Here is a 23,498-nt window from a genome sequence, read left to right on the forward strand (position 1 = left end):
ATCCACAAAGACCAATCCGGGTTCATTAAAGATAGACAGGCTCCTGACGCCACAAGACGGATGATAAATCTGATACACCATATTGAGTCTAGTGGAACGCCTTCTCTGCTCCTATCTTTGGATGCAGAGAAGGCATTCGATAGGGTCCACTGGTCCTACCTACGAGAAGTATTGACCAAGTTTGGGTTTAGGGACTTCATATATGACGCTATAATGGCACTATATACTACCCCATCAGCACAGGTCTACTCTGCAGACATGTTATCACGACCTTTTCACATAACGAATGGCACTCGTCAGGGTTGCCCGTTATCTCCACTGATTTTCAATATGTTAATAGAACCCTTAGCAGAACACGTCCGCTCAAACCCCCTCATTACTGATCTAACGATAGGCAAAATCCAACACAAGATTAGTCTTTTCGCGGACGACGTCATACTGATACTCACCAACCCTAACTCCGCCCTCCCTGCAGCCCAAAAACTGCTAGAGTGGTTTGGACGAGTCTCGTACTACAAACTGAATGTAACTAAATCACACATTCTGGATATTAAAATAGACGCCACCTCCAGACACCTTTTACAGGCGCAATTCCCCTTTGCCTGGGCAGTAAACAGTATATTCTACTTGGGAATTCATTTAACTAAATCAACCAAACAACTCTTCACAGCAAATTTCAAACCTCTCCTAGCCAAATTAAAAAGTGAAACACTAAACCTAACTAAACACAACCTCTGGTGCGGGAGACTGGCAGCGTTCAAAATGATCCACTTACCACAAATACTCTATCTGTTCTGAACTATCCCCATCCCCATTCCTAAACAAAATTTCAAATCCCTACAAACTATGTTTAACAAAGCAATTTGGAACGGAACTAAGCCCAGATGTGCACACGCTATACTCAGACACCATAGATCGGCCGGGGGCTCGGGCACAATCGAATTTGAGGACTATCACACAGCGGCAATCTTGGCCCAAATGGACGAGTGGTTCCAGTCCAGTCCTAGCAAGCTCTGGAGTTCCATTGAGAACTCGACCTTAATCCATCCAAATTTAAAATTTTGGGCGATGAGCATACCCTGGTGCCCAAAAATATCGTCGGCCTTACCTCCTACGATGTTAGCAACAATCACAGCTTGGAAAAAAATACTACACAACGGTCGCGCTGTCCCTGACACCCTTTCCATACCTATCCCGATAGAAGCTCTCCAACATATATCACCCGATCTACACTTAGGCCAGTGGTCCAAAAAGGGTATCAATACCTTACAGGATATCCTTCACAATGACAGTCCGAAACACTTCTCCTGTCTTCAAAGCGAATTCAACCTGCCTCCTTCAGATCTATTCACCTACATGCGCGTCACCCACTGCCTTAAAGCCATCCAATTTCCTCTCTACACATTACACTCCAGTGCCTGGGATTATCTCACGAAACCCTCCCCAAAACTGAAAGGCATATCTCTATTTTACAATATCCTAAACCACAAACTACAATTTACTAAAAAAAAACCCCCACGTACACTGGGAAAGTGACCTAGGACATTCATACACGGAACACCAATGGCAAAGAGCACTTAGGTCTACCTATGTGGTCACAAAATGCTCCTCACTTTGGGAGATAACCCAAAAACTGTCCCTCAGATGGTATCTCACCCCCTCGAAGCTAGCTAAGTTCAGCTCTCCTACGAGCGACCAATGTTGGCGATGCAACTCAGCCAAGGGAGACTTGCTCCACATTTTTTGGTCCTGTCCTCGACTACAGAAATACTGGCAAAAAATATTTCTCATACTGACAGACATTACAAACCAAACCTTACTCCCTTCCCCTGACCTGGCACTACTAAACCTCAATATTGATTCTGTTCTTCCACAATACAGACATGTCCTGACACATATCTTACTCGCAGCGAGACTGTGCATAGCAAGGTCGTGGAAGTCTGACAAACCCCCAACAATAGAACATGCTCTTGACACGGTGAACCTTCATTACAATTCCGAAATAGTGATGGCCTCCAGTGTAGGTCGCTTGAATAAAGAATGGACAAAGTGGAGGCCGTGGGAGTCCTGGACTGGGGCCGAGGCATTCCTCTAAAGTAACGGTAACCTGATATTCTATCTTGACATACAACAATCACCTAGAGTTATGTTAGTTATCAACATTCATACTTACTGCTGATTTATGCTATCGGATTTGCTTTTATTAGATCCTGTCCACAGGAGCAGCTCCCCCTCGGGCGACAAACAGTTCCCAATGGGGTCCCCGAGGGCGACGCTCTAAGCATTTATAAAACATTAGATAATCTCTAACTCGCATATGACAGATCCAAATCTCTGTTCTGTTTTTTTTGTGATATTGATGAATAACTGCTGAGTAATCAATGCATACATTTCTGATATTACTTATTGTCATTGATATACAGTGTACACACTACAAAAACTATTGAAACGAAAAATGAAAACCTCCAGATTTCTTTCTCTTTTGGGTACGTTCAATTTTTACCATTTTACAAACAGGCGCAATTTAAAATTTACAAAATATTTGTTATTTATTAACTCCATACAGGTTAAGCTTTTATATTTAGTAAGGATTTAGTAGGAATTTTGTAAAATTTGCCGTGTTTTTATCTGCTAATAAAGATTTTAGTGCATTTTTTGCAAATATATTGCTTTGATAAACATTTGCACAAATACCGTGGGGTATAACAAATAAGTAGCACCTTCTTTTTATTCTACTGATTGTAAGGATATTTTAGCTTGCTGTCCTTTATTTTAGCTATAAGAATATGTATCCATCTTAGAATAATATGTATATGTGACATCTATCAAAAGTTAGTTTCAAATCCTTGTAAATAACATGATTTCCCCGAAATGACGCATGAAGGTTTTCGCTTGTTTATAGTTTCTGTATGAAGAAATCATGTCTCATTTTTAGGTGGTTTTTAATCATCTGATGTATACGTAATGTCTATATATTAATGAAAGGGTTGAACTTTTTTTGTGATGTTGTTTTGATTATATAAGTGATTGTCTACGGAAGTAAAAAGCAGAACATTCCAGACATTTGACTGTTGTGTCATTATTTTCTCACTGGAATGGTCTCCGGGCCTGATTTGGGTTTGAAAGAACACTCTAGGCAGATATGCTAGAGAAGAGGTTCACTTGCTCCTAGAAGAAGATCGTTAGCCCCCTAACAGAGTTTTGGTGGCAGCGTGTGGGGCGGTCATTGTTCATGAGATGATCATCATCCAAGATCATCATCCAAGTTTCTAAAGTCCGGTGAGTCTGATTTAATTATTATTATTTCTTTCACCGTGACTTTAGTTTAAAAGACCGTTTCCTTATATGGGGTTAACAGAAGGTGTAGTGTTAAAAACATTTATGTAAATGTATGAATCTCGCAGAGATCCGTTCGGGTGACGGAAAAAAGGACTCTGAGTTAGTCCAAAGGACTCTGAGTTAGTCCAAAGGGCTCTGAGTTAGTCCAAAGGACTCTGAGTTAGTCCAAAGGACTCTGAGTTAGTCCAAGGGGTTCTGAGAAACCCAAAGTAATATAATACAGTACTGTAAGAAGTTTTATAAAGATATCTGATAGAGTGTCCCGGAAAAACCCAAACCTCTTTGCTTACCTTATCTATCGCTAATCGCTTAGATTTTTCATATATATAAAGTAAGATAAGATAATGTGTATTGTGTGGATTTTGTCGGACGCTGCAAGGTGAGGTGGAGTCCACCACTGTATTGTTATGGGTCAATCATCAGGGAAAAAAATTCCCCTTCCAGATGTAGGAGAGACATGCACCGTATATACTCGAGTATAAGTCGTTCCGAGTATAAGTCGAGGCCCTAATTTACCACAAAAAAATGGGAAAAACGTATTGACCCGAGTATAAGACGAGGGTGAGAAATGCACAGCTACTGTAAGTGGAAAAGAGGGTCAACAATGCCCATTTGCAGCCTCACTGTGCCCATTTGCATGCCTCACTGTGCCCATTTGCAGCCATAGGTCCCCCGAACTTCAAACTCGGTAGTTAAGGGTTCCTAGATGCCCCCTAGCTGCAGCCAAAATTTGGGGTCTCTGAACCCAAAGTGTCCCGAAATGACATTGCTACAGATGGACACAGTTGATCGATTTTGGGGCCCCGTATCTCGGGGCCACTTAGTGCTAGGAACCCCAAATTTGGTGTGCAAACCCAGTGAAACTAGCACAATAAAATATCCAAAGCTGGGATTTCTAGAACCAAGTGGCCCCGAGATACAGGACCCCAAAAATCGGTTCAGAAAATGTCAAGCACTTTTCTGCAGCAGAGAATGACATTTTCCGAACCGATTTTGGGGCTCCGTATCTCAGGGCCACTTAGTGCTAGGAACTCCAGCTTTGGATATGTTATGGAACCAGGTCCACTGGGTTTGCACACCACATTTGGGGTTTCTAGCACCAAGTGGCCCTGAAATACGGGGCCCCAAAGTTGGTTCAGAAAATGAAATTTTTTGCTGCAGAAAAGTGCTTGACTCAAGTATAAGTCGAGGGGGGCATTTTCAGCACAAAAAAAGGTGCTGAAAAATTCGACTTATACTCGAGTATATACGGTAAATATTATGTAGCCAGAATATGTGGAACTGATTATGTGTATATTAACCCTTGGGTAGATAATCTGGCGGGATGGACTGAAGGCATGAGGAGTAGTGACCCGTTTCCCCGACAGGGTGAGAATGACATTTTTCATATGGACATGGTCAAGGGACTTTGTTTAGGAGATAGGGAAGCTTTCCCATATTATACGGGAGACCCCCAATGGGATAAGAAAATAAGAAAGAGAAGTCCAAATCCAAGGGACAAGGAAGTTCCGGGGTTACATGCTTGTGAGAAGAGACTTAAATTAGGTTTCCCGTCCTTAGTTCCATGTGTATCAGCTCTCCCAGTAGCTCCCTCAGTTGATCCCCCAGTTGTTCCATCACCTCCACCTTATATACTGCAGCCAAATAAGGGACCACCAAAACAAATATACCCCTCGTTCTCAAAAGAGGACATTGAGTTTTTGGCTGCAATTGCAGCAGTTCGTCCATTTGAGAATAGAGTGTCACCTGCAGAGGCATCTGCTTCCTCTGTATCCATTCCACAGCAAGGTGCAGTGGTGGGTCAGGCACTGCCTGTGGTCTTACCAGAGTCACAGGTTGCTGTCCTATCAGATCAGCCACTGCCTGTAGTTTCACAAATGCAACAGCCGATGGGTGCTGCCTCCTCCACAATGGATGAGGAGTTACCTGAAAAGACACCTGCGGGGGAACATAAAATAAAGATGCCCCGTGGACCTTTTAGGGAGGATCCGGCTCAAACCAGGAGTACAACTCAGAAATTAAAACAAGCTGCAGAGAGTGAGATCACACAACACGCAGTTTCAAAACAAACAGCTGACAGAAAGAAAGAGGAAGTAGCTACGCAGCTAGCAATGCAAAGCTTTCAGTTTCTGACTGTCGGTGACATAATGGTGATAAAATGTATCGATATTGAAGATATCAATAGTATTGTCAAACATTGCCCCAAACCTTCCACATCAGCTTTGGGGGCAATAGCTTATTTAAAGAAAGCTTGTAAGGGTAGAAATTATACACAGGAAGATATAAGGATTATTATAGATAGTTTGGTGGGAACTACCTCAACATGGGATTGGACTAAAGTGCCCACCATAGATGTCCTAGAGGCACCCACTACCAAAGCAGAGGCTTATTTACTAAACACTGTTGAAGGAAGGAAACTTATGTGGGAAGAGCTAGAGAAGGAAATGAAGAGAGTTTTCATTAACAAGTCGTCACTCCCTACTGTAGTAGTTTGCAAACAGAAATCATCAGAGTCAGTTTTGGAATTTTGGAAAAGATTTCAGGAGGTCTGGACACAGGATGCCGGACTCAATACTCAGGATGGAATACACAGTCTTTTAATACAGACTTATCTTAGCAACATGGCCCCTAAATATGCCCTTGTTGTGAGACAGCAGATTTCAGATTGGGCGACAAGCAGTATGACTGACTTTCAAAAAAAATTGACTGAAAAAGACGCAGTGGGGTGTTTTGACATTCCCAAGCTAAAACCAGCACCGATACATTACCAGGATAATTTCCCAGGAAATCAAAGGGGAAACTTTTATAAGATAAGGGGACAGGATAGAGGGGGTTATAGAGGTGGATATAGGGGAAGAGGACAGCCACAAAGAGGGGACTTCCAGCAGAGACAACCTAAACCAGGGTGTTTTAATTGTGGGGACCCCGGACATTGGAAAGCTCAATGCCCCTGGTATGACCGAGAGTGTACAAATTCAGGGCCACCGGCTGCACCTACTCCCCCTCAGGCACCACCCTCAGTACAGCAGCAGCATGGTGTTAAGTACCCCATTTCTTGGAAACAACAGCAGTCACAATGAAGCTGCCCAGAAGGTAGTATCCTGGCATTTCCACTTGTCTCTCATTCTTATCATGAACAGCCTATAATTTCATTGCTTGTAGACGGGCATGAGGTACCATTTGTGCCTGATTCAGGAGCAACATGCAGTACCATTAGCAAGGATTTTTATAGGGGAGAGATTGTGGAGGCTGAGCCTTCAATGGGAATAAATAGGATACTCACCAAAACTTTTAAAACACCCCCGCTTTCACTAAGCACCCGTAGTGGTGCCGATTGTAATCTGCAACATTGCTTTAGAATTATTCCTGGTTGTCCCGTGAGTCTCTTGGGTAGGGACTTGCTGGGAAAATTGGGCATTACAATGAAAATTACTGCAAAAGGAGGATTATATGTAAAATCTGACAGGGTTCACCTTTTTACATCGCTCTCACACCCAGAAGAGAAAGATGTCAAATTGAGTGAGGAGGGAGTATGGGCAGTGAATCCTCTTGATGTAGGGTTCATTTCCTGTACGCCCTATAAAGCCACTTTGAAACCGGGAGCTTTACCTGTGTATCATAAACAGTACCCCATATCCAGAGAAAAAGAAGAGGGTATAGAGCCCATTGTGGAAGATTTCTTGAAGAAAGGTATTTTGAGAGAAATCATTTCTCCTTATAACACTCCTATCAATCCTGTTAAAAAGCCGGATGGCAGTTACAGGTTTGTACAGGACCTTAGAGCCATAAACAACTTAGTGGTACCAATTGCCCCAATAGTGCCTGATATGCCATCATTGCTCACCTCCATACCATCCGATGCTGAGTATTTTTCTGTAATTGACCTCTCAAATGCGTTTTTTTCAATTCCTGTGGACGAAGAAACACAGCCACTCTTTGCCTTCCGATTTAAAAATCGGACGCTGACCTGGTGCAGATTGCCCCAGGGCTATATAGACTCACCTGTTGTCTATTCTATTGTCCTCCAAACCACTCTTAGAGCTTGGACACCTGAACATGTTTCAGTCTTGCTGCAGATTGCGGATGATCTGCTACTCTGCAGCTTGACAAGGGAGGCCGCCCTGGAGGATGGGAGAAATCTTTTGAAATGTCTTTTTGAAAGTGGTCATAAAGTGTCAAAGAAAAAGTTGCAATGGTGTCAGAAAACAATTGAATATCTAGGGTTTGTTCTCACAAAAGGAGAAAGAAGAGTCAGTCATAAAAGAGTTACGGCTCTGATGGGTCTGCCCCGCCCACTCAACAGGAAGGACATGCTCACCTTCCTAGGTATGATTGGTTACTGCCGCCAATGGATACCTGTCTGCTCTTACTATGACAATCTCCTGAGACAGGCCACAGGTTCAGATATGCCAGACTGTGTTAAATGGACAGATGAAATGTGTAATGCTTTTGTGTATTTGAAAAATGCTATGGTAACAGCTCCAGGACTCGGCCTTCCTAAATATAATGTGATGTTTTATTTGTATGCCAGGGAAAATTGTACAACGATGGCAGGTGCCCTCGCTCAGGAGCATGGAGGCAAGCTTCGCCCTGTTGCTTTTTTTTCAAAGGTGGTACCAGTACCAGTTCAGGGCATGCCCGCATGTTTCAGAGCTTTAGTGTCTTGTGCTATGTTGGTTGACATGGCTGCAACTTTCACTTTGGGCCATGATACTACTTTGTATACTACTCATAATGTGTCCACATTACTGAGAAATATACATACGCAACATATGTCCGCCCAGAGGTTGAGTGGCTATGAGGTGATACTGTTGTCAAATCCAAAACTGCATATCAAATATGCTTCCCCTAATGCAGGCCCAGCTCCAATTTTAAATGCACTGCTAGGATTAAAAGGAGAGCAGGATGAAGTGGTGCCACAACATGACTGCACCAACCTCATCCACCAAGACACATCTCCCAGACCTGACTTGTCCCCTACTGCTTTGCCAAATGTGCAAAATGTGTATGTGGATGGATCTTGTTCTAGGCCAAATGATCACAAATATCATGCAGGATATGCGGTTGTGCAACTTCCAGATGTTATACTTGGGGCCAAACCTATCCCATATCAATCAGCCCAAGCTGCGGAATTGATTGCTCTCACCAGGGCATGCCAAATGTTTGAGGGTCAAGATGTGAACATTTACACTGACTCCAAATATGGGTATGGCGTGGTATATGATTTCGGCGTCATATGGAGTAGGCGTGGCTTTATTGCAGCTGATGGAAAAAGCATCTCTCATTCCTCTCTGGTAGAGTCATTGTTAAAAGCTATTCAGTTGCCCAGAACTCTTGCCATAATACATTGCAGAGCACATACAGGCCAACAAACAGAAGTAGCTCGAGGAAATGCTCTAGCTGATTCAGCAGCCAGAAAAGCAGCTATCTCTCAACCAGCTCAAATCCAAATGCCAATGTTACAGCCTGAACTATCTTGTTTTGACCATGTACTGTCTGACCTACAAGATTATGCCTCAGAGGCCGACATGAGAGATTGGGAAAAAGTAGGTGCACAAATAGATCCAAAAACAGGACTTTTGTGCAAAGAGGGGAAGGTATGTATTCCAATGGCAAGTGCATCACTTTTTATTGCCTAGTATCATGGAATAGGTCACAGAGGCTGGAAGGCAACTTGTAAGTTACTAGGCAAGGATTTTTACATTTCAGATCTCCCTTTGTTGACAAGGGATTACGTGTCCAGGTGCATTACTTGCATTAGGAACAACCCAAATAACCCAAACAAAGCGAAACACGAACATTTGATATATCCCAGTACACCTTTCACCCACCTACAAGTTGATTTCACACACATGCCCAAGTTAGGGAAAAGACAGGAATATTTTTTGGTGGTCTTGGACATGTTTTCGAGATGGGTTGAAATTTTTGTAACTACAAAGGAAGACGCACAAACAATAGTGAAAATTCTCACACAGGAAATTATTCCTCAATGGGGATGTCCACTTCAGATAAACTCAGACAGAGGTCCTGCATTCACCTCAAAAGTATGTCAGGACTTGGTACACTCACTCCAAATAGAATGGAAGTTTCACATTCCATATCATCCCCAAAGTTCAGGGATAGTGGAAAGGGTAAATAGGACCGTGAAAGATAAAATAAGGAAGGCCACAGGAGGAACCTTTGTCCATTGGAAGAGGGTTCTCCCAGCGGTTTTGGCAGAGATAAGAAGTACTCCCTCCAAAACTACAGGCTACTCTCCTTTTGAAGTGTTGATGGGTCATCCCTTTCCTACTCCCTGGGCTAGAGCACCTCTTATGATAGAGCAGGGGGATTTAGATCTAGTACAGTCAGAGTATGTGAGGAAACTAATTAAAACTTTGGATACAGTTGAGAGAAATGTTGCTCGCACCTCTCCTTTTTCTTCACAGGAACCTACCCACCCTTTTAAAGTAGGAGACACAGTGGTGGTCCAACAGTTGAATAGAAGTAAGAAACAGGAATATCCTTTTGGACCTCCTACTACGGTGATTGCAGTGACCAGAACAGCTATCCTGGTGGAGAATTGCCAATCCTGGATCCATGCCAGCCGAGTGAAAAAGGTTGCCCAAAGCCCCAAGAGCAGGAAGGAGATCTTAAATACAGGAGGCCCTCAAGCAGAAGTCCAAGCAGATGAAGGAGAAGTTCCTGGAAAAGCAGGTCCGGCCAGAGAAGATGACCTCGCTTATTCCACCACAGACTTCTGGCAAGGCATTCTGCCTCCTGTTCCTGATCACCCTGATAGTGTTCCCGCCCATTTGGATCATCACTAACTGTATCTTCCACCCTGAAGATTTGGGTGCGATTAAAAGTATTTGTGGTAACACATATACACAGAAGAACATTACAGTGATACAAGTTAGAAATAAGAGAGACATTGAAGATAATTTTGCTGATAAAATGCTTTTGTTAAAATTTAAATATGCTTATGCTCGGAAATCAGGATTTCAAAAATGTTGGATCTGTAGTAAACTGCACCCTAGCACTGTTAGGATACCCCTAATGGCTATACCTTTAAATATTACTCCCCTGTTGAGAGAAGAGATTCTCCTTGACCTTCTGAATGTCAGCAGAAGAACTAATGACACCATTTCCTTTCACATCATCAATAGAAGTCATAATCCTACCTGGTGTTTTAATTTAGGGAATTCTACTAGAAATGCTCATATCTGTAGTCAATCGGTTTTGAACATTTCTAGTTGCTATGCCCCTAGTGGGAAGTTTTGTTCTCTATATCAAACACACCACGATGAGGTCAGAGTACGGGCTGATTTTGAAAAGATTCTTGCCTCGGAAGATGAAAGTAGTAAACCTGTACAGCATTTGTTTCAGGTTTTAGCAGCAGTTACAGCAGTAGATCAAGAGACTGCTGTGAATACGCCCTTCTCGTTTGGTAACCACACTTATGTTTGTTGTGGAAAGACTTGTTATCCCTGGGATTCCACAAGAGGTCCAAGGCTGGTGTTACCTGGCCTCACTGGTGCCCATAATGGGGGTGATAGTGATGGGAGTCATTTGCTTGAAGCTAGTATACACCCAAGGTATCCATTGAAACATCGTAACAAGAGAGAGTTATTCCTTGAGAAGGATATGGCCTGGGCATGGTTCCCTTCCTGGACAGGATGGGGAATAGATTTGATGAAAAGGTTAAATAATTATTCAGGAATTATTGATGAGATGATGGAAAAGAATTCTGATGACATTTCTAAACTTAATGTTGAAACTAGGGCTATTAGAAAACAACTAGAATTGCATGACTTAGCCATTGAAAGCATGAGTTCAGCCCTTACAGGATTATGTGAAATGACTGAGGATTATGAATGTTGTACTTGGGTACACAATACCAGTATAGAGGTACCAGACTATTATGATGTGATAGCTCAGCATAGAAAAGAGGTGGCCAAGCTGCAACAAGAGGCTCGCAACATAGCCCAGACCTGGAGTCCTTTTGGAAATGTTGATTTTGGATTTGGAGGGATATTCTCTTGGATAAGGGATATTGCCATAATTTTAATTATTGTCGTGTTCTTTTTCCTTTTCCTTTATCTTGTGTACAAGCTTATTATGTGCCTTATTAATAGAGCCACTCGCATTTCAGATTCCTCATCTCCCAATAAAACTTATCTCAGTATGTATCATCAGAAGCAAGCTGAGAATATCGCCATGATAAGGAAGTGAGATCATACATATATATATACATGTGTGATCAAAGAGGGGATTGTAAGGATATTTTAGCTTGCTGTCCTTTATTTTAGCTATAAGAATATGTATCCATCTTAGAATAATATGTATATGTGACATCTATCAAAAGTTAGTTTCAAATCCTTGTAAATAACATGATTTCCCCGAAATGACGCATGAAGGTTTTCGCTTGTTTATAGTTTCTGTATGAAGAAATCATGTCTCATTTTTAGGTGGTTTTTAATCATCTGATGTATACGTAATGTCTGTATATTAATGAAAGGGTTGAACTTTTTTTGTGATGTCGTTTTGATTATATAAGTGATTGTCTACGGAAGTAAAAAGCAGAACATTCCAGACATTTGACTGTTGTGTCATTATTTTCTCACTGGAATGGTCTCCGGGCCTGATTTGGGTTTGAAAGAACACTCTAGGCAGATATGCTAGAGAAGAGGTTCACTTGCTCCTAGAAGAAGATCGTTAGCCCCCTAACACTGATCATGTGCTAAGTGAAAAATAAAAAAGCAAAGGAAAAGGTGCAAAAATGGTCTGGCCACCTGAGTGTACTAAATGGAGCACAGGGCCTGGCAGTGAAAGGGTTAAAGTGACCTTGTGCTTAAAGGGGTTGTAAAGGTAATTAAAAAATAAAAATAAATAACAAACATGTTATACTTACCTTCACTGTGCAGCTCGTTCTGCACAGAGTAGCCCCAAACCTGCTCTTCTGGTGTCCCTCGGTGGCTGTTTCAGCTCCTCCCCGCAAGAACTAACCACCTTAATGCGAGCTCCCTCGCATGGTGGTCAGTTCTTGTGGGCGTGCTCCCGTGATACAGCCGGCGGCTATAGCCGCTCACTGTATCACTCGGGCCTGCCCCCAGCATGCTGCGTCATTGGATGTGATTGACAGCAGCGCGAGCCAATGGTTGTGCTGCTTTCAATCCATCCACTGTAGCCAATCAGCGGCCAGACTGAGCGGCGAAATGGATGTCGGGGGCGAGCGGCTGACTTTTGAGGTAAGTAAAACTGGGGGCTGGGGCGGCGGTATTGTCGGAAGTTTTTTCACCTTAATGCATAGAATGCATTAAGGGGAAAAAAGTTTTACCTTTACAACCCCTTTAACTGAATCAGATAATGCATGTTTCCTGCAAAAAAGAGGGGATTTCTACCTTTCCACACTGTAAGATGGGTGAAGAGAAATTGCCCCTGTAGACTGCAGCAGGCGAGGACTGGGCAAGGGGCATTTCATACCAATCCAGGGCTAATGAGATATGATGGGCTGGTGGATCAAAGACTTTTTATACAAATGATAACAAGTAGTTGACTTTGAACCACACTGGCTCCTTGCCACACTGAATATATTTTCCTTATATACCTCAATACCAACTGAGTCAGGATCAAGGTGGTGGAACACTTTCTGCAGAAACAAAACAGATCATCCATTACCCAGTGTATATATTCTGGAGGCCTGGGACTATCAATAATAAATACTTTCATTTTGAACACAGGTTGTTAAAACAAAGTAACCACTTTTTGTCCTTAGGCCTTTTATAAATGGCCTACATTGAAGTGGGTATACCGTGTTGCATCCCAGCATCATTTTTTTTCAACTGGCGTTTGTCTTTTTAGTAAAAGTAATTGGAACGTCTATACAGCTGCTGGATTACTTTTACAGGTGGGGGAAGGGGGTCCCCCTCCTGCCACCACCTTTACCGGGCTCTGATCAGAGAATCCAGTAAGGATACGACCAGCGGCATACAGCTCCGAGCACACAGAGAGAGGAGTGGGACATCAGAATCCAGAAGCAATGAGGATTTTGTCACTTTCAGTTTCAGTTCTGTTTTTCCTGGTTGGTTACCAGTCTGTGAAGCAGCTGATCAGACCAATCTGTGTCTGATTACCTGCATTGAAGGCCAGAGAAGGGATATGGGTAGGGCTTTTTTTCAGCAGTACGCGGGGGAACGCAGTTCCGGCGCCTCCAGGACCTCCAGCACTAAATGTATGTAATAGCATGGGGTGTGGGGTGTGCTGGAGGGTCTATTAATGTTGGCTGCTGGGGGATCTATTGTCACTGGTGGGGGGTCTTATGTTGCTGGAAGGGATCTACTGTTGAGGGAGAGGTCTATTTTTACTGGCTGTTGGGAGATCTGTTGTTGCTGCTGGGGGGGTCTAATGTTGCTTGGGTGGATATTTTGTTGTGCGTGGTTCACTGTTGCTGCAGGGAATCTATTGTTGTTGGGGTGGAGTCCATTGTTGCTGGGGGAGTCTATTGTTGTTGGGGTGGAGTCCATTGTTGCTGGGGGAGTCTATTGTTGTGTGGGGATCTATTGCTGGGATTCTATTGTTGCTGGCTGCAGGGGATCTATTTTACTGCTTTTCTTTTTATCATTAACATGTTCCATATAAATGATTTAGCACCACAAAATGATACTTGGTTCTGTATTCTCTAAAAGGTGCAATACTGGTAGGTGGGTAGGGGGTGAAATCAAGGGACGGTGGTCAGAGGTGGGTAGGGGGCGGAGACAAGGGGTGACTCAGACGGGGGGTTTTCCTGCACCTATTCTCTGAGAAAAAAAGCCCTGGATATGGGGTCTAATAGATCTCTCCATAAAGAAAACCTGCCATGGCCCACGCTATCACAAGGTATGTTGTTCATCCCTTGTGAAAGCAATAAAGTTGATAAAAAAAGAATGTAAGTACAGTGAAAAGAAATAAAATATATAATCAAATATAAAAAATAGTTTTTAAAGAACCCCGTCCCCTGTGCTCACATGCAAAGGTACACATGTGCACACATTCCCGCACACATATATGTAAACATCAATTTCACCACACATGTGAGGTATTGCCACCAATGTCAGAGTGAGATCTATAATTCTAACATCAGACCTCCTATGTAACTCTAAACTGGTAACCTGTACAGGCTTTTAAAGTGTCACCTATGGAGATTTTTAGGTACCGTAGTTTGGCATTGTTCCACGGGTGTACGCAATTTTAAAGTGCAACATGTTTGATATCTATTTACACAGTGTAACATCATATTTTATACTTTACCAAGCAATTGGGTATTATATTTTGTTTTTGCACACTAAAATTCATTAAAATGTATTTTATCTAAAAAAATGCAATTAATATACTGCTGCGCAAATATTGTGTGACATAGAAATATGCAACACCCACCATTTTATTCTTTAGGGCCTCTGCTTAAAAATATATAATATTTGGAGGTTCTAAGTAAATTTTTAGCAAAAAATTATGATTTTTTTTCATGTAGGAGAGTAATATAATTGGCTAGGACTGGAAATGGTTAAAGGCACAGCTATGGGCGGTTCTGCTGTATCAGCGTTTATTCATGTGTTTGTGTTTTTTTTTTTATAAGAACATTTAATCTGTTCTTCTGCTCTATTTCCATCTTTGTCTATATGTGGGTACACTATATATGTAGATGATGTGTTTGTCTTTGCTCTCTGAATGTGTAACCTTATTGAATGGTATTTTCAATGACGCCGTATTCAGCCCTGACATTTCACACACAGTATTACCTTTCTTGGAGTAAATGATCAAAAACTGAACAGCTGACTTTACACAAATCTGTTGTAATATGTTGGCCAATTTATGTATAATATTGTATTGGAGTGCAATGTTGAGCAGAAATTCAGTTGAATTGTCTTAGTCAACTGAATTTTAACATAGCAAGGGGACACCTGAAGACCCTTTGATGTGTTAATCTTATGCAAGTCTATTTGAACATCTCAAAGGGTGTTCAGGTAGTATCTGTTAATCCAATCTAATTACACATATCTAAGGGGTGGTTTATGACTGCAGCTGTTCACAGCTGGGAGTTGTTGTCTATCTGAAAGACTAAAGTTTATAAAAGACCTGAATGGAGACGGCCAATCAAATTGCTCAGCCATTCAATATCTAGGGAATATAACACGGCATTCAGTCTATAGTTTTAAGTGAGGCTTGTCTGTGTATGGACACACAAACCTAGGAGATGGGTCTCTGAATTATATCTACTCTGTCGGATTTTTCTGTCATCTGTGGACTTAGGACTTTGTTCTGTGTTGGAAGTCAATAAAGTGCATCTCTCTGGAAGAATTGGGTTGCTGCGGAAGAGTACTTACATCATCATTATAATAACCACTAATTGATTAGCGTACCCACTCTACATCATACCACTATCCATCCGATATTATTAAATCACTACATTGGTGCCGTTCAAGTGACCAGAAGAGAATTTTCGGACTTAGTAACAGAAGTCGGTGGTGACAACAATCCTGTGAGGTGGACAGAAGTCTGATGAAGAACCAAGAGCTGTGCTGTGACTCTAATGTCTGGTTGTGACATAAGAGAGTCTGATCTACAAATTTAACCACTTCCCTACCCGCCCATAGTCATATGACGTCCTGGGATGGGATCTCCCATCCTGGGTGGGCGTCATATGACGTCCTGGGATTCCCGGCCACCTAGGGGGCGCGCACGCGCCCGCCGCGTTCCTCGGGACCCGGTGCGTGTGCCCGGCGGCCGCGATGTCCGCCGGGCACCCGCGATTGCCCGTTAACCGGGCCGGCATGTGGATCTGTGTGTGTAAACACACAGATCCACAGCCTGTCAGCTCTGAGGAGAGCGATCTGTGTTCCCAGAACGGAGGAACACTGATCGGTCTCCTCCCCTTGAGCGTCCCCTCCCCCTTCAGTTAGTAATCACTCCCTAGGAAACATATTAACCCCTCCCCGCCCCCTAGTGGTTAACCCCTTCACTGCCTGTCACATTTACACAGTAATCAATGCAATTGTATAGCATTGATCGCTGTATAAATGTGAACGGTCCCAAAAATGTGTCAAAAGTGTCCGATGTGTCCGCCATAATGTCGCAGTCACGAAAAAAAATCGCGATCGCCGCCAAAAAAATAAATAATTTTTTTTTTTTTTAAATGCCATAAATCTATCCCCTATTTTGTAGACGCTATAACTTTTGCGCAAACCAATCAATATACGCTTATTGCGATTTTTTTTTACCAAAAATATGTAGAAGAATACGTATCAGCCGAAACTGAGGAAAAAATTTGTTTTTTAAAAAAAAAATTGGGATATTTATTATAGCAAAAAGTAAAAAATATTGTGTTTTTTTCAAAATTGTCGCTTTTCTTTTGTTTATAGCGCAAAAAATAAAAACCGCAGAGGCGATCAAATACCACCAAAAGAAAGCTCTATTTGTGGTGAAAAAAGGACGTCAATTTTTTTTGGGTACAACGTCGCATGACCGCGCAATTGACGTTCAAAGTGCGACAGCGCTGAAAACTAAAATTTGGCCTGGGAAGGAAGGGGGTGAAATTGCCCTGTATTGAACCGGTTAAACAAGTTGGGAACCCTAGGATTATTCTCTGGAGACTGGAAACAACAAAAAAAGGACTGTGTCGTGTACCAGAAGACCTGAAGTGGAAGATGAAGAGTAACTAATGCGGTGAGTAAAATATTTCCTTTTTTTTTTTTAATTATTAGTAATATAGTCAAAATGCTTACTCAGTGTGAAGCTATTGTCAGTTCTGATAAAGTTAACAGATGGGTATTAAAATGTATTAAGCGCCATGGCGGTCCTTATGAAATTCCATAAAAATGTAAGCAGACGTGGACGATGAAGGAATTTTTAGAGGAAAATGTTTTTGATAGCAAAATTTCAGAAAGTAAAAGAAAAGGTTGTATTATACAGGGCTTGTTATCTTGCTGTTTAACAATGGAAAGTTCTTTGAATAGTAAGGTTGAGGAAATTACCCAGTTACAGAATGCAGTTGATAATAGCAACAATGTTTATGAGAGGTTACAAAACCAATCAGACACTGAGATAGTAAATTTAAAATTGCATGCGGTTACCATTGGAGAAGTTTCACTTGAGAAATGTAAACGTTGTGATGAATTATCAGAGGAAAATGAGAGATTAAAATTAAGAATTATGGAATTAGAGAAGAGATCTCAGGAATGCAGACATGCATCAAATCTTGGATTCCGCAATCTGCAACAAACAGAACCTCATATTAAATCTGATAATTCATTACCAGCTGCCCCCACTGTGACTACCACAGTTTAAAACAATAATAATAATACAGGTGAAGTTCAGCTTGTAATGAAGCCTTTGAAACCAAAATTATTAGACGCAATTCTTAAAGAAATAGGAATGGTTCCATACCATGATTTAAACAGATTTTTTAAATGGTTTTGTGACGTGCAGCAAGTCAGAGATATGTACAATCTCAACCCATCTGACTTAGAAAGAGTTTTGCAACATTCTGTAGGAAGTGGTATTTGGATGAGAATTAAACAGATCTGTATTCAGCCTCTGAGGACAAGGGACATATTACTGGAATTATTATGTGTTTTGTATGGAGTACGTTCTGATGTTACTATTCATGGGAAGATCCAACAAATGCAAAATGAATCTCCCTATGAATTGTCACACAGGATAGCAACTATTATGGAATTATTGGTCGGTAATAATCTTGCATTTGAGCGTGGGGGCTTGATACATATGAGTATGTTTCTAGATGCTTTGCATGAAGATATCAAACAAAATATTTTTTTAGTTACCCCAAATCCTCATGATTTAAAAGACATATTATTGAGAGCAGACCATTTATGGAGAAAGTCAAATGAGCAGGCTGTCAAAATTGATTTAGCCACATTGTTTAGGACAAATACTGAGCATAAAGATCAGAAGATAACATCCTATGATAACACCCAGGGAGGACACTCCGGGTCAAAAATAGGTGATATTAATATGAAAAACGGAGCTGAACAAAATAATAAGAAGAAAAGGTCCAAGACTTGGATACCATTTTATCAGTTAAAACAGAAATATGACCACCTGAAGATTGAGTATGACAAGATGAGAGGGTAACGTGATAAATTATTAGAGCAGTTGAAGGAGGTACAGGGCGTCCTGAATGAATAAAATGTACATTCTCCAGATCTGTTTTTGAATGCAAATGACACTTCTCTAGCAGTGGGGGGTGAATTAGCTTCAAACTGTAAACGTGTAAATAATGCTTTGTTTTAACTACAAACAACGTTTAAGGACCTGGCTAATTAGTTTTGTTGGAGAGTTTTGTCTTTCAGGGACGTCTGAAGATGCTTGCATGTGAATAGCAGAAGCACAGTCTAAAATTGCTGGCTAGTGGGGGAGAATTATGGGAGAAATGCTGAATAGACAATATATCACTATACATGGAATTATAAAGTATTCATGCACTCTCTCGAAATTCATCAAGCAATGGACCTTTTTTTTTTCTTTTTTCTTCAACGCCCTAATTTTTAATTTTTCTCCCTTTTCCTGATATATTTTGCTTTTCATTATTTTATTTTTTTTTTATGTTTTATTTCTTGAACTTTATCTTAAAACCAAAGAGAAGCATTTAAACCTAAAATAATTTTCATAACATCTGTACATATTACACAATGCACATTGATCAATATATTTGACATCTAAGGTGAGATGTTGCAAAATGGCTTGGCATAGCATAAATCATAGTATGTTGGGTTTTTCTAAATTTATAAGAGGGGTGAGTGAAATTCATCACTCTAGTCATGATTTGAAACTTTGTTGATTCAGTTGTTTATAATATGCTAAAGGCTATGACATATATGGATGAAAAAGACCTTTCTACCTTTCATGGTGAAGATACTGGCAAGAATTTCCACTGCCGCTTTGTCTGGATAGAAGATCTGATAAACACTGATGTCAAGCTGATTCTATCTGAACCATCATGTGGGGGCATATGTATATGTTGGTATACCATTCAAGTGTAATTGTGGACTGAATGATCCAAGTAACTGCTTTATTGAAGGCAATGAGGGGTTGGCCTACAGCAAATTACAAAAGCAAATTGTGACTGGCAATCAACAAAGATGGACTCATGAATGTCAAGTGCAAGGAAATAGTTTGCAGCACAGTTTTTACTGCCGTATCCAAACCTTTTCTACCTTGAAAGTGAGTGCTGGTACATTGATAGTTCTTCTTACTATAAAGATGAAAGTAAAGTGTTTGCGTAAAAGCATCTTTAAAAATGGAAAGCTTGAGCCTGGAGATGAAAAAAATCCTGGACTTATGTGGATTGGAGTTCCCAGAGCATACCAAGTTTACTTTCAGTGAGATGGTGAGAGATGTGATGAAGTCAGACCGAAGAATGGACTGTGACATCAGCTTGTCTTTGCGCAATAATCAAGATCTTGATGTGATATAATAAGGCCTAACAGCTATATGGGCCACTGATGTTTACCAAATCCTTTTCTAGTCATGGTCTAAAAGTTATATTATCTAATAACTGTTCCATGGGGATATTTTAGAGGCTGGCAAAGAGAGATGTAACCAGTTTCAACTTCATATTTTATATGAGCCATTATAAAGCATCCAGTACCTTAAATCGTAATGATATTTTTTGTTGTTTGATTTATGGGTCAGTTCTAGTAGTTAGAACTGACCCAAGTGGGGGTATATGTTGTAATATGTTGGCCAATTTATGTATAATATTGTATTGGAGTGCCATGTTGAGCAGAAATTCAGTTGAATTGTCTTAGTCAACTGAATTTTAACATAGCAAGGGGACAGCTGAAGACCCTTTGATGTGTTATTCTTATGCAAGTCTATTTGAACATCTCAAAGGGTGTTCAGGTAGTATCTGTTAATCTAATCTAATTACACAAATCTAAGAGGACTTGTTGATGTTGATATACGGGAGTGCAAATTGGGGTGGTTTATGACTGCAGCTGTTCACAGCTGGGAGTTGTTGTCTATCTGAAAGACTAAAGTATATAAAAGACCTGAATGGAGACGGCCAATCAAATTGCTCAGCCATTCAATATCTAGGGAATATAACACGGCATTCAGTCTATAGTTTTAAGTGAGGCTTGTCTGTGTATGGACACACAGACCTAGGAGATGGGTCTCTGAATTATATCTACTCTGTCGGATTTTTCTGTCATCTGTGGACTTTGGACTTTGTTCTGTGTTGGAAGTCAATAAAGTGCATCTCTCTGGAAGAATTGGGTTGCTGCGGAAGAGTACTTACATCATCATTATAATAACCACTAATTGATTATTGTACCCACTCTACATCATACCACTATCCATCCGATATTATTAAATCACTACAAAATCCTCCTGACAGGAACACCATAATTCACTATAAAAGTGCTCATCCTGAATACCTCATCCAAGGTCTCTCTGTGTCACAGTTCCTTAAAGAGGAGTTCCAGTCAAAAAAAAAATAAAATAAAAGTCAGCAGCTACAAATACTGCAGCTGCTGACTTTTAATTGGACACTTACCTGTCACTGGGTCCAGCGATGCGGGGGATCGAAGCCCCGCTCGTCTCCCCCTCCGTTCGGCAGCGCCGGCATTGCAACTGTGGGCGCCGGGCTGTGGCTTCACAGCCTGGCACCCACTGCACATGCTCGAGCGGCGCCAAGCGCCGTGATTGGCCGCTCAGTCACCTGGGACCTTTAATGGGTCCCAGATGATTGACAGGAGGGAGGGAGTAGAGCTGAGCCCTTCCTGTGCCAAGAGGGAAGTGATGTCACCAGCCCAGGCACTGGAAGAGGCAGACTACGAGGGACCCCCTAGCAACAGGCATTTAGAGGTGAGTAAAAAAAAAATATATACAATTTTTTTGGGTTTTTTTTAGGATTTTTCATGTAGTTTTTTTTTTTGGGTGGAACCTCACTTTAAGCCTCGTACACACGGTTCCATTGTTGGAAGGGGATTGTCTGTTGACAGACTGTTGTCCTAAATTCTTACCATTAGTATGCTCCTTTAGACAATTGTTTTCCAATTTTCAGCCAACAAATGTTGGATGACAGGCTAGTAAATTTTTGGCGGATGAAATTAGCAGAAGGGACCCAAAGGGTGGCGCTCAAGAGCTGAAATTCCACGTAGTACGTCACTACATTCGTGTTTGTGGCACAACAATTGTGTAACATTAGTATGCAGGACAAGATCCTGGCACACATCCTTTTGACAAAAATCAGACGCTCGGTTGGCCAACAATCATACTGTGTGTACGAGGCTCAAGAGTAAAAGCATGGCAGGGGTATGTGCGAGGGTGATTGGCACTTATTGGGGTATGTGGAAATGATTGGGCAGCCACACAATCATCAGATCACTTCCATCTGACCAATAACAGCTGGATTGTCAGATTTACACACACTCCCAGGGGCTGCAGCCACTGAAGTTTGTGTAAACCCTCCATTGCCATGGATCAGTGGTGTTGCTAGGGGGTGCGGGGGTGCAGTCCACACCTGGGTGACACCTTCTAGAGGGGTGACACCATCCCAACTCTCCCGAGGGTAAGTATACCGTTGTTTTTTTTTCAGCTGTCCCAGCCAGAACATCTCAAGTGCCGCAGCCGCGCTGCTCTGGTCTGTGTCCTTTTTCCTCCTCCTACTTCCCTGCTGCTGAGCCTGTCACATGTGTCACTATCTCTGCCTGGGTGGTGTGGCTGCACACTATTCTATCCACTCCAGCTACCACTCGGGATGTGTGTACTACAGTTTACCTAACTGCCTGCCCTGCCCTGGCCCCGAGCTGGTGCTATAACAGTTGGGAGGGTGTCAGCTTGCATTGAGGGGGTAACCACTGACAGCCCAAGGTGAGGTGGGGGGTTGCCATGGTGTCGGCACACCACCCAGTTACACCTGAGAGCTAGTGTGAGACTGGGAGGAGTGTATATGTCTAGTGCCCTGTGCTGGTCTGATAACCAAGGGAGGGGGGTTTGGAGCTGGACACAGATTATATATATATATATATATATATATATATATATATATATATATATATATATATATATATATATATATATATATAGCCTGGGGGTTCTATGGGAGGGGAGAGGGGGGACTACTAGCACAAGTGGAGAGGGGGTCTGCACTGAGAGGATCTATGCATGTGGAGTGGGGGTCTGCACTGAGGGGGTCTATGCTGATGGAAGGTAGGTCTGCACTGAGGGGGATCTATGCTTTTTGGAGGTGGGGTCTAAGCTTATGGAGGGTGGTCTATGCTTATGGAGGTGGGTCTATGCTTATGGAGGGGGGTCTGCACTGAGGGGGATCTATGCTTATGGACGGTGGTCTATGCTTATAGAGGTGTGGTCTATGCTTATGGAGGGGGGTCTATGCTTATGGAGGGGGGTCTATGCTTATGGAGGTGGGGTCTATGCTTATGGAGGTGTGGTCTATGCTTATGGAGGGAGGTCTATGCTAATGGGGGGTCTGCACAGAGGGGGTCTATGCTGATGGGGGGTCTGCACTTAGGGGGGTCTATGCTGATGGGGGTCTGCACTGAGGGGGGTGTCTATACTGATGGAGGGGGGTCTGTACTTAATGGAGGGGGTTATACTGAGGAAAGGGATTCTGTACCTGGGTGGTCTGTACCTAATGGGAGGTTATACTGAGGAAAGGGGGTCTGTACCTAATGGGGGGTCTATACTTAATGGAGGGGGTCTGTACTGAGGGAGGGTGGTCTGTACTGAAGGGGGACTATAGTTGACTGAGGGGGTGACAATTTTTTTTTGCAACGGGTGACACCAACCCTCATGACGCCACTGCCATGGCTATAATATATATTGTGGTGATGGTAAAAAGGTTACAGTCTGATTGTTCGTCTTGGGCCTTGGACCTGATTTTCCTTGGTTGTTTAAAAGAGAAGTATGTTTTTTTTATTTTTTCTGCTTAATCCTAATCCTTATGAGCTGCTAGTATCTACTCTGTATAGGAGTACAGGAGGTAGGGATGATGGAACTGTTTAGGAGTACTGGGGATGAACGGCACTGTATAGGAGTACAGGGGATGGGGATAATGGGATTGTATAGGAGTACTGAGGATGGGGATGAACGGTACTGTATAAGAGTACAGGGGATGGGGATGATGGGACTGCATAGAAGTACAGGGGATGGGGATG

At 42.1% G+C, this 23,498-nt stretch overlaps 2 protein-coding genes across 4 annotated transcripts in view; one reads left to right on the forward strand and one right to left on the reverse strand.

The window, feature by feature from the left end:
* LOC141117755 (NACHT, LRR and PYD domains-containing protein 3-like) overlaps positions 1-23,498 on the reverse strand; it is a 646,257-nt gene that overhangs the window by 367,043 nt on the left and 255,716 nt on the right. The window lies entirely within an intron of this gene.
* On the forward strand, positions 1,974-11,915 carry LOC141117756 (uncharacterized). Of its 3 annotated transcripts, XM_073610773.1 has the most exons (3): positions 1,974-2,102; positions 2,424-2,486; positions 9,768-11,915. In XM_073610773.1, the coding sequence occupies exon 3, from the start codon at positions 10,009-10,011 to the stop codon at positions 11,551-11,553; it is 1,545 nt and encodes a 514-aa protein (XP_073466874.1). In that variant the 5' UTR covers positions 1,974-2,102; positions 2,424-2,486; positions 9,768-10,008; the 3' UTR covers positions 11,554-11,915. The 3 variants fall into 3 exon arrangements, with proteins under 3 accessions (XP_073466874.1, XP_073466872.1, XP_073466873.1); XM_073610771.1 differs by lacking the exons at positions 1,974-2,102; positions 2,424-2,486 and adding an exon at positions 3,025-3,279; XM_073610772.1 differs by lacking the exons at positions 1,974-2,102; positions 2,424-2,486 and adding an exon at positions 3,454-3,718.

The sequence above is a fragment of the Aquarana catesbeiana genome, linkage group LG13, assembly GCF_042186555.1.
Source record: "Aquarana catesbeiana isolate 2022-GZ linkage group LG13, ASM4218655v1, whole genome shotgun sequence".
Taxonomy (NCBI): domain Eukaryota; kingdom Metazoa; phylum Chordata; class Amphibia; order Anura; family Ranidae; genus Aquarana; species Aquarana catesbeiana.

Coding starts and splice junctions, on each gene's coding strand:
- LOC141117756 (XM_073610773.1), top strand. CDS start 10,009: ATGAAGGAGAAGTTCCTGGAAAAGCAGGTCCGGCCAGAGAAGATGACC.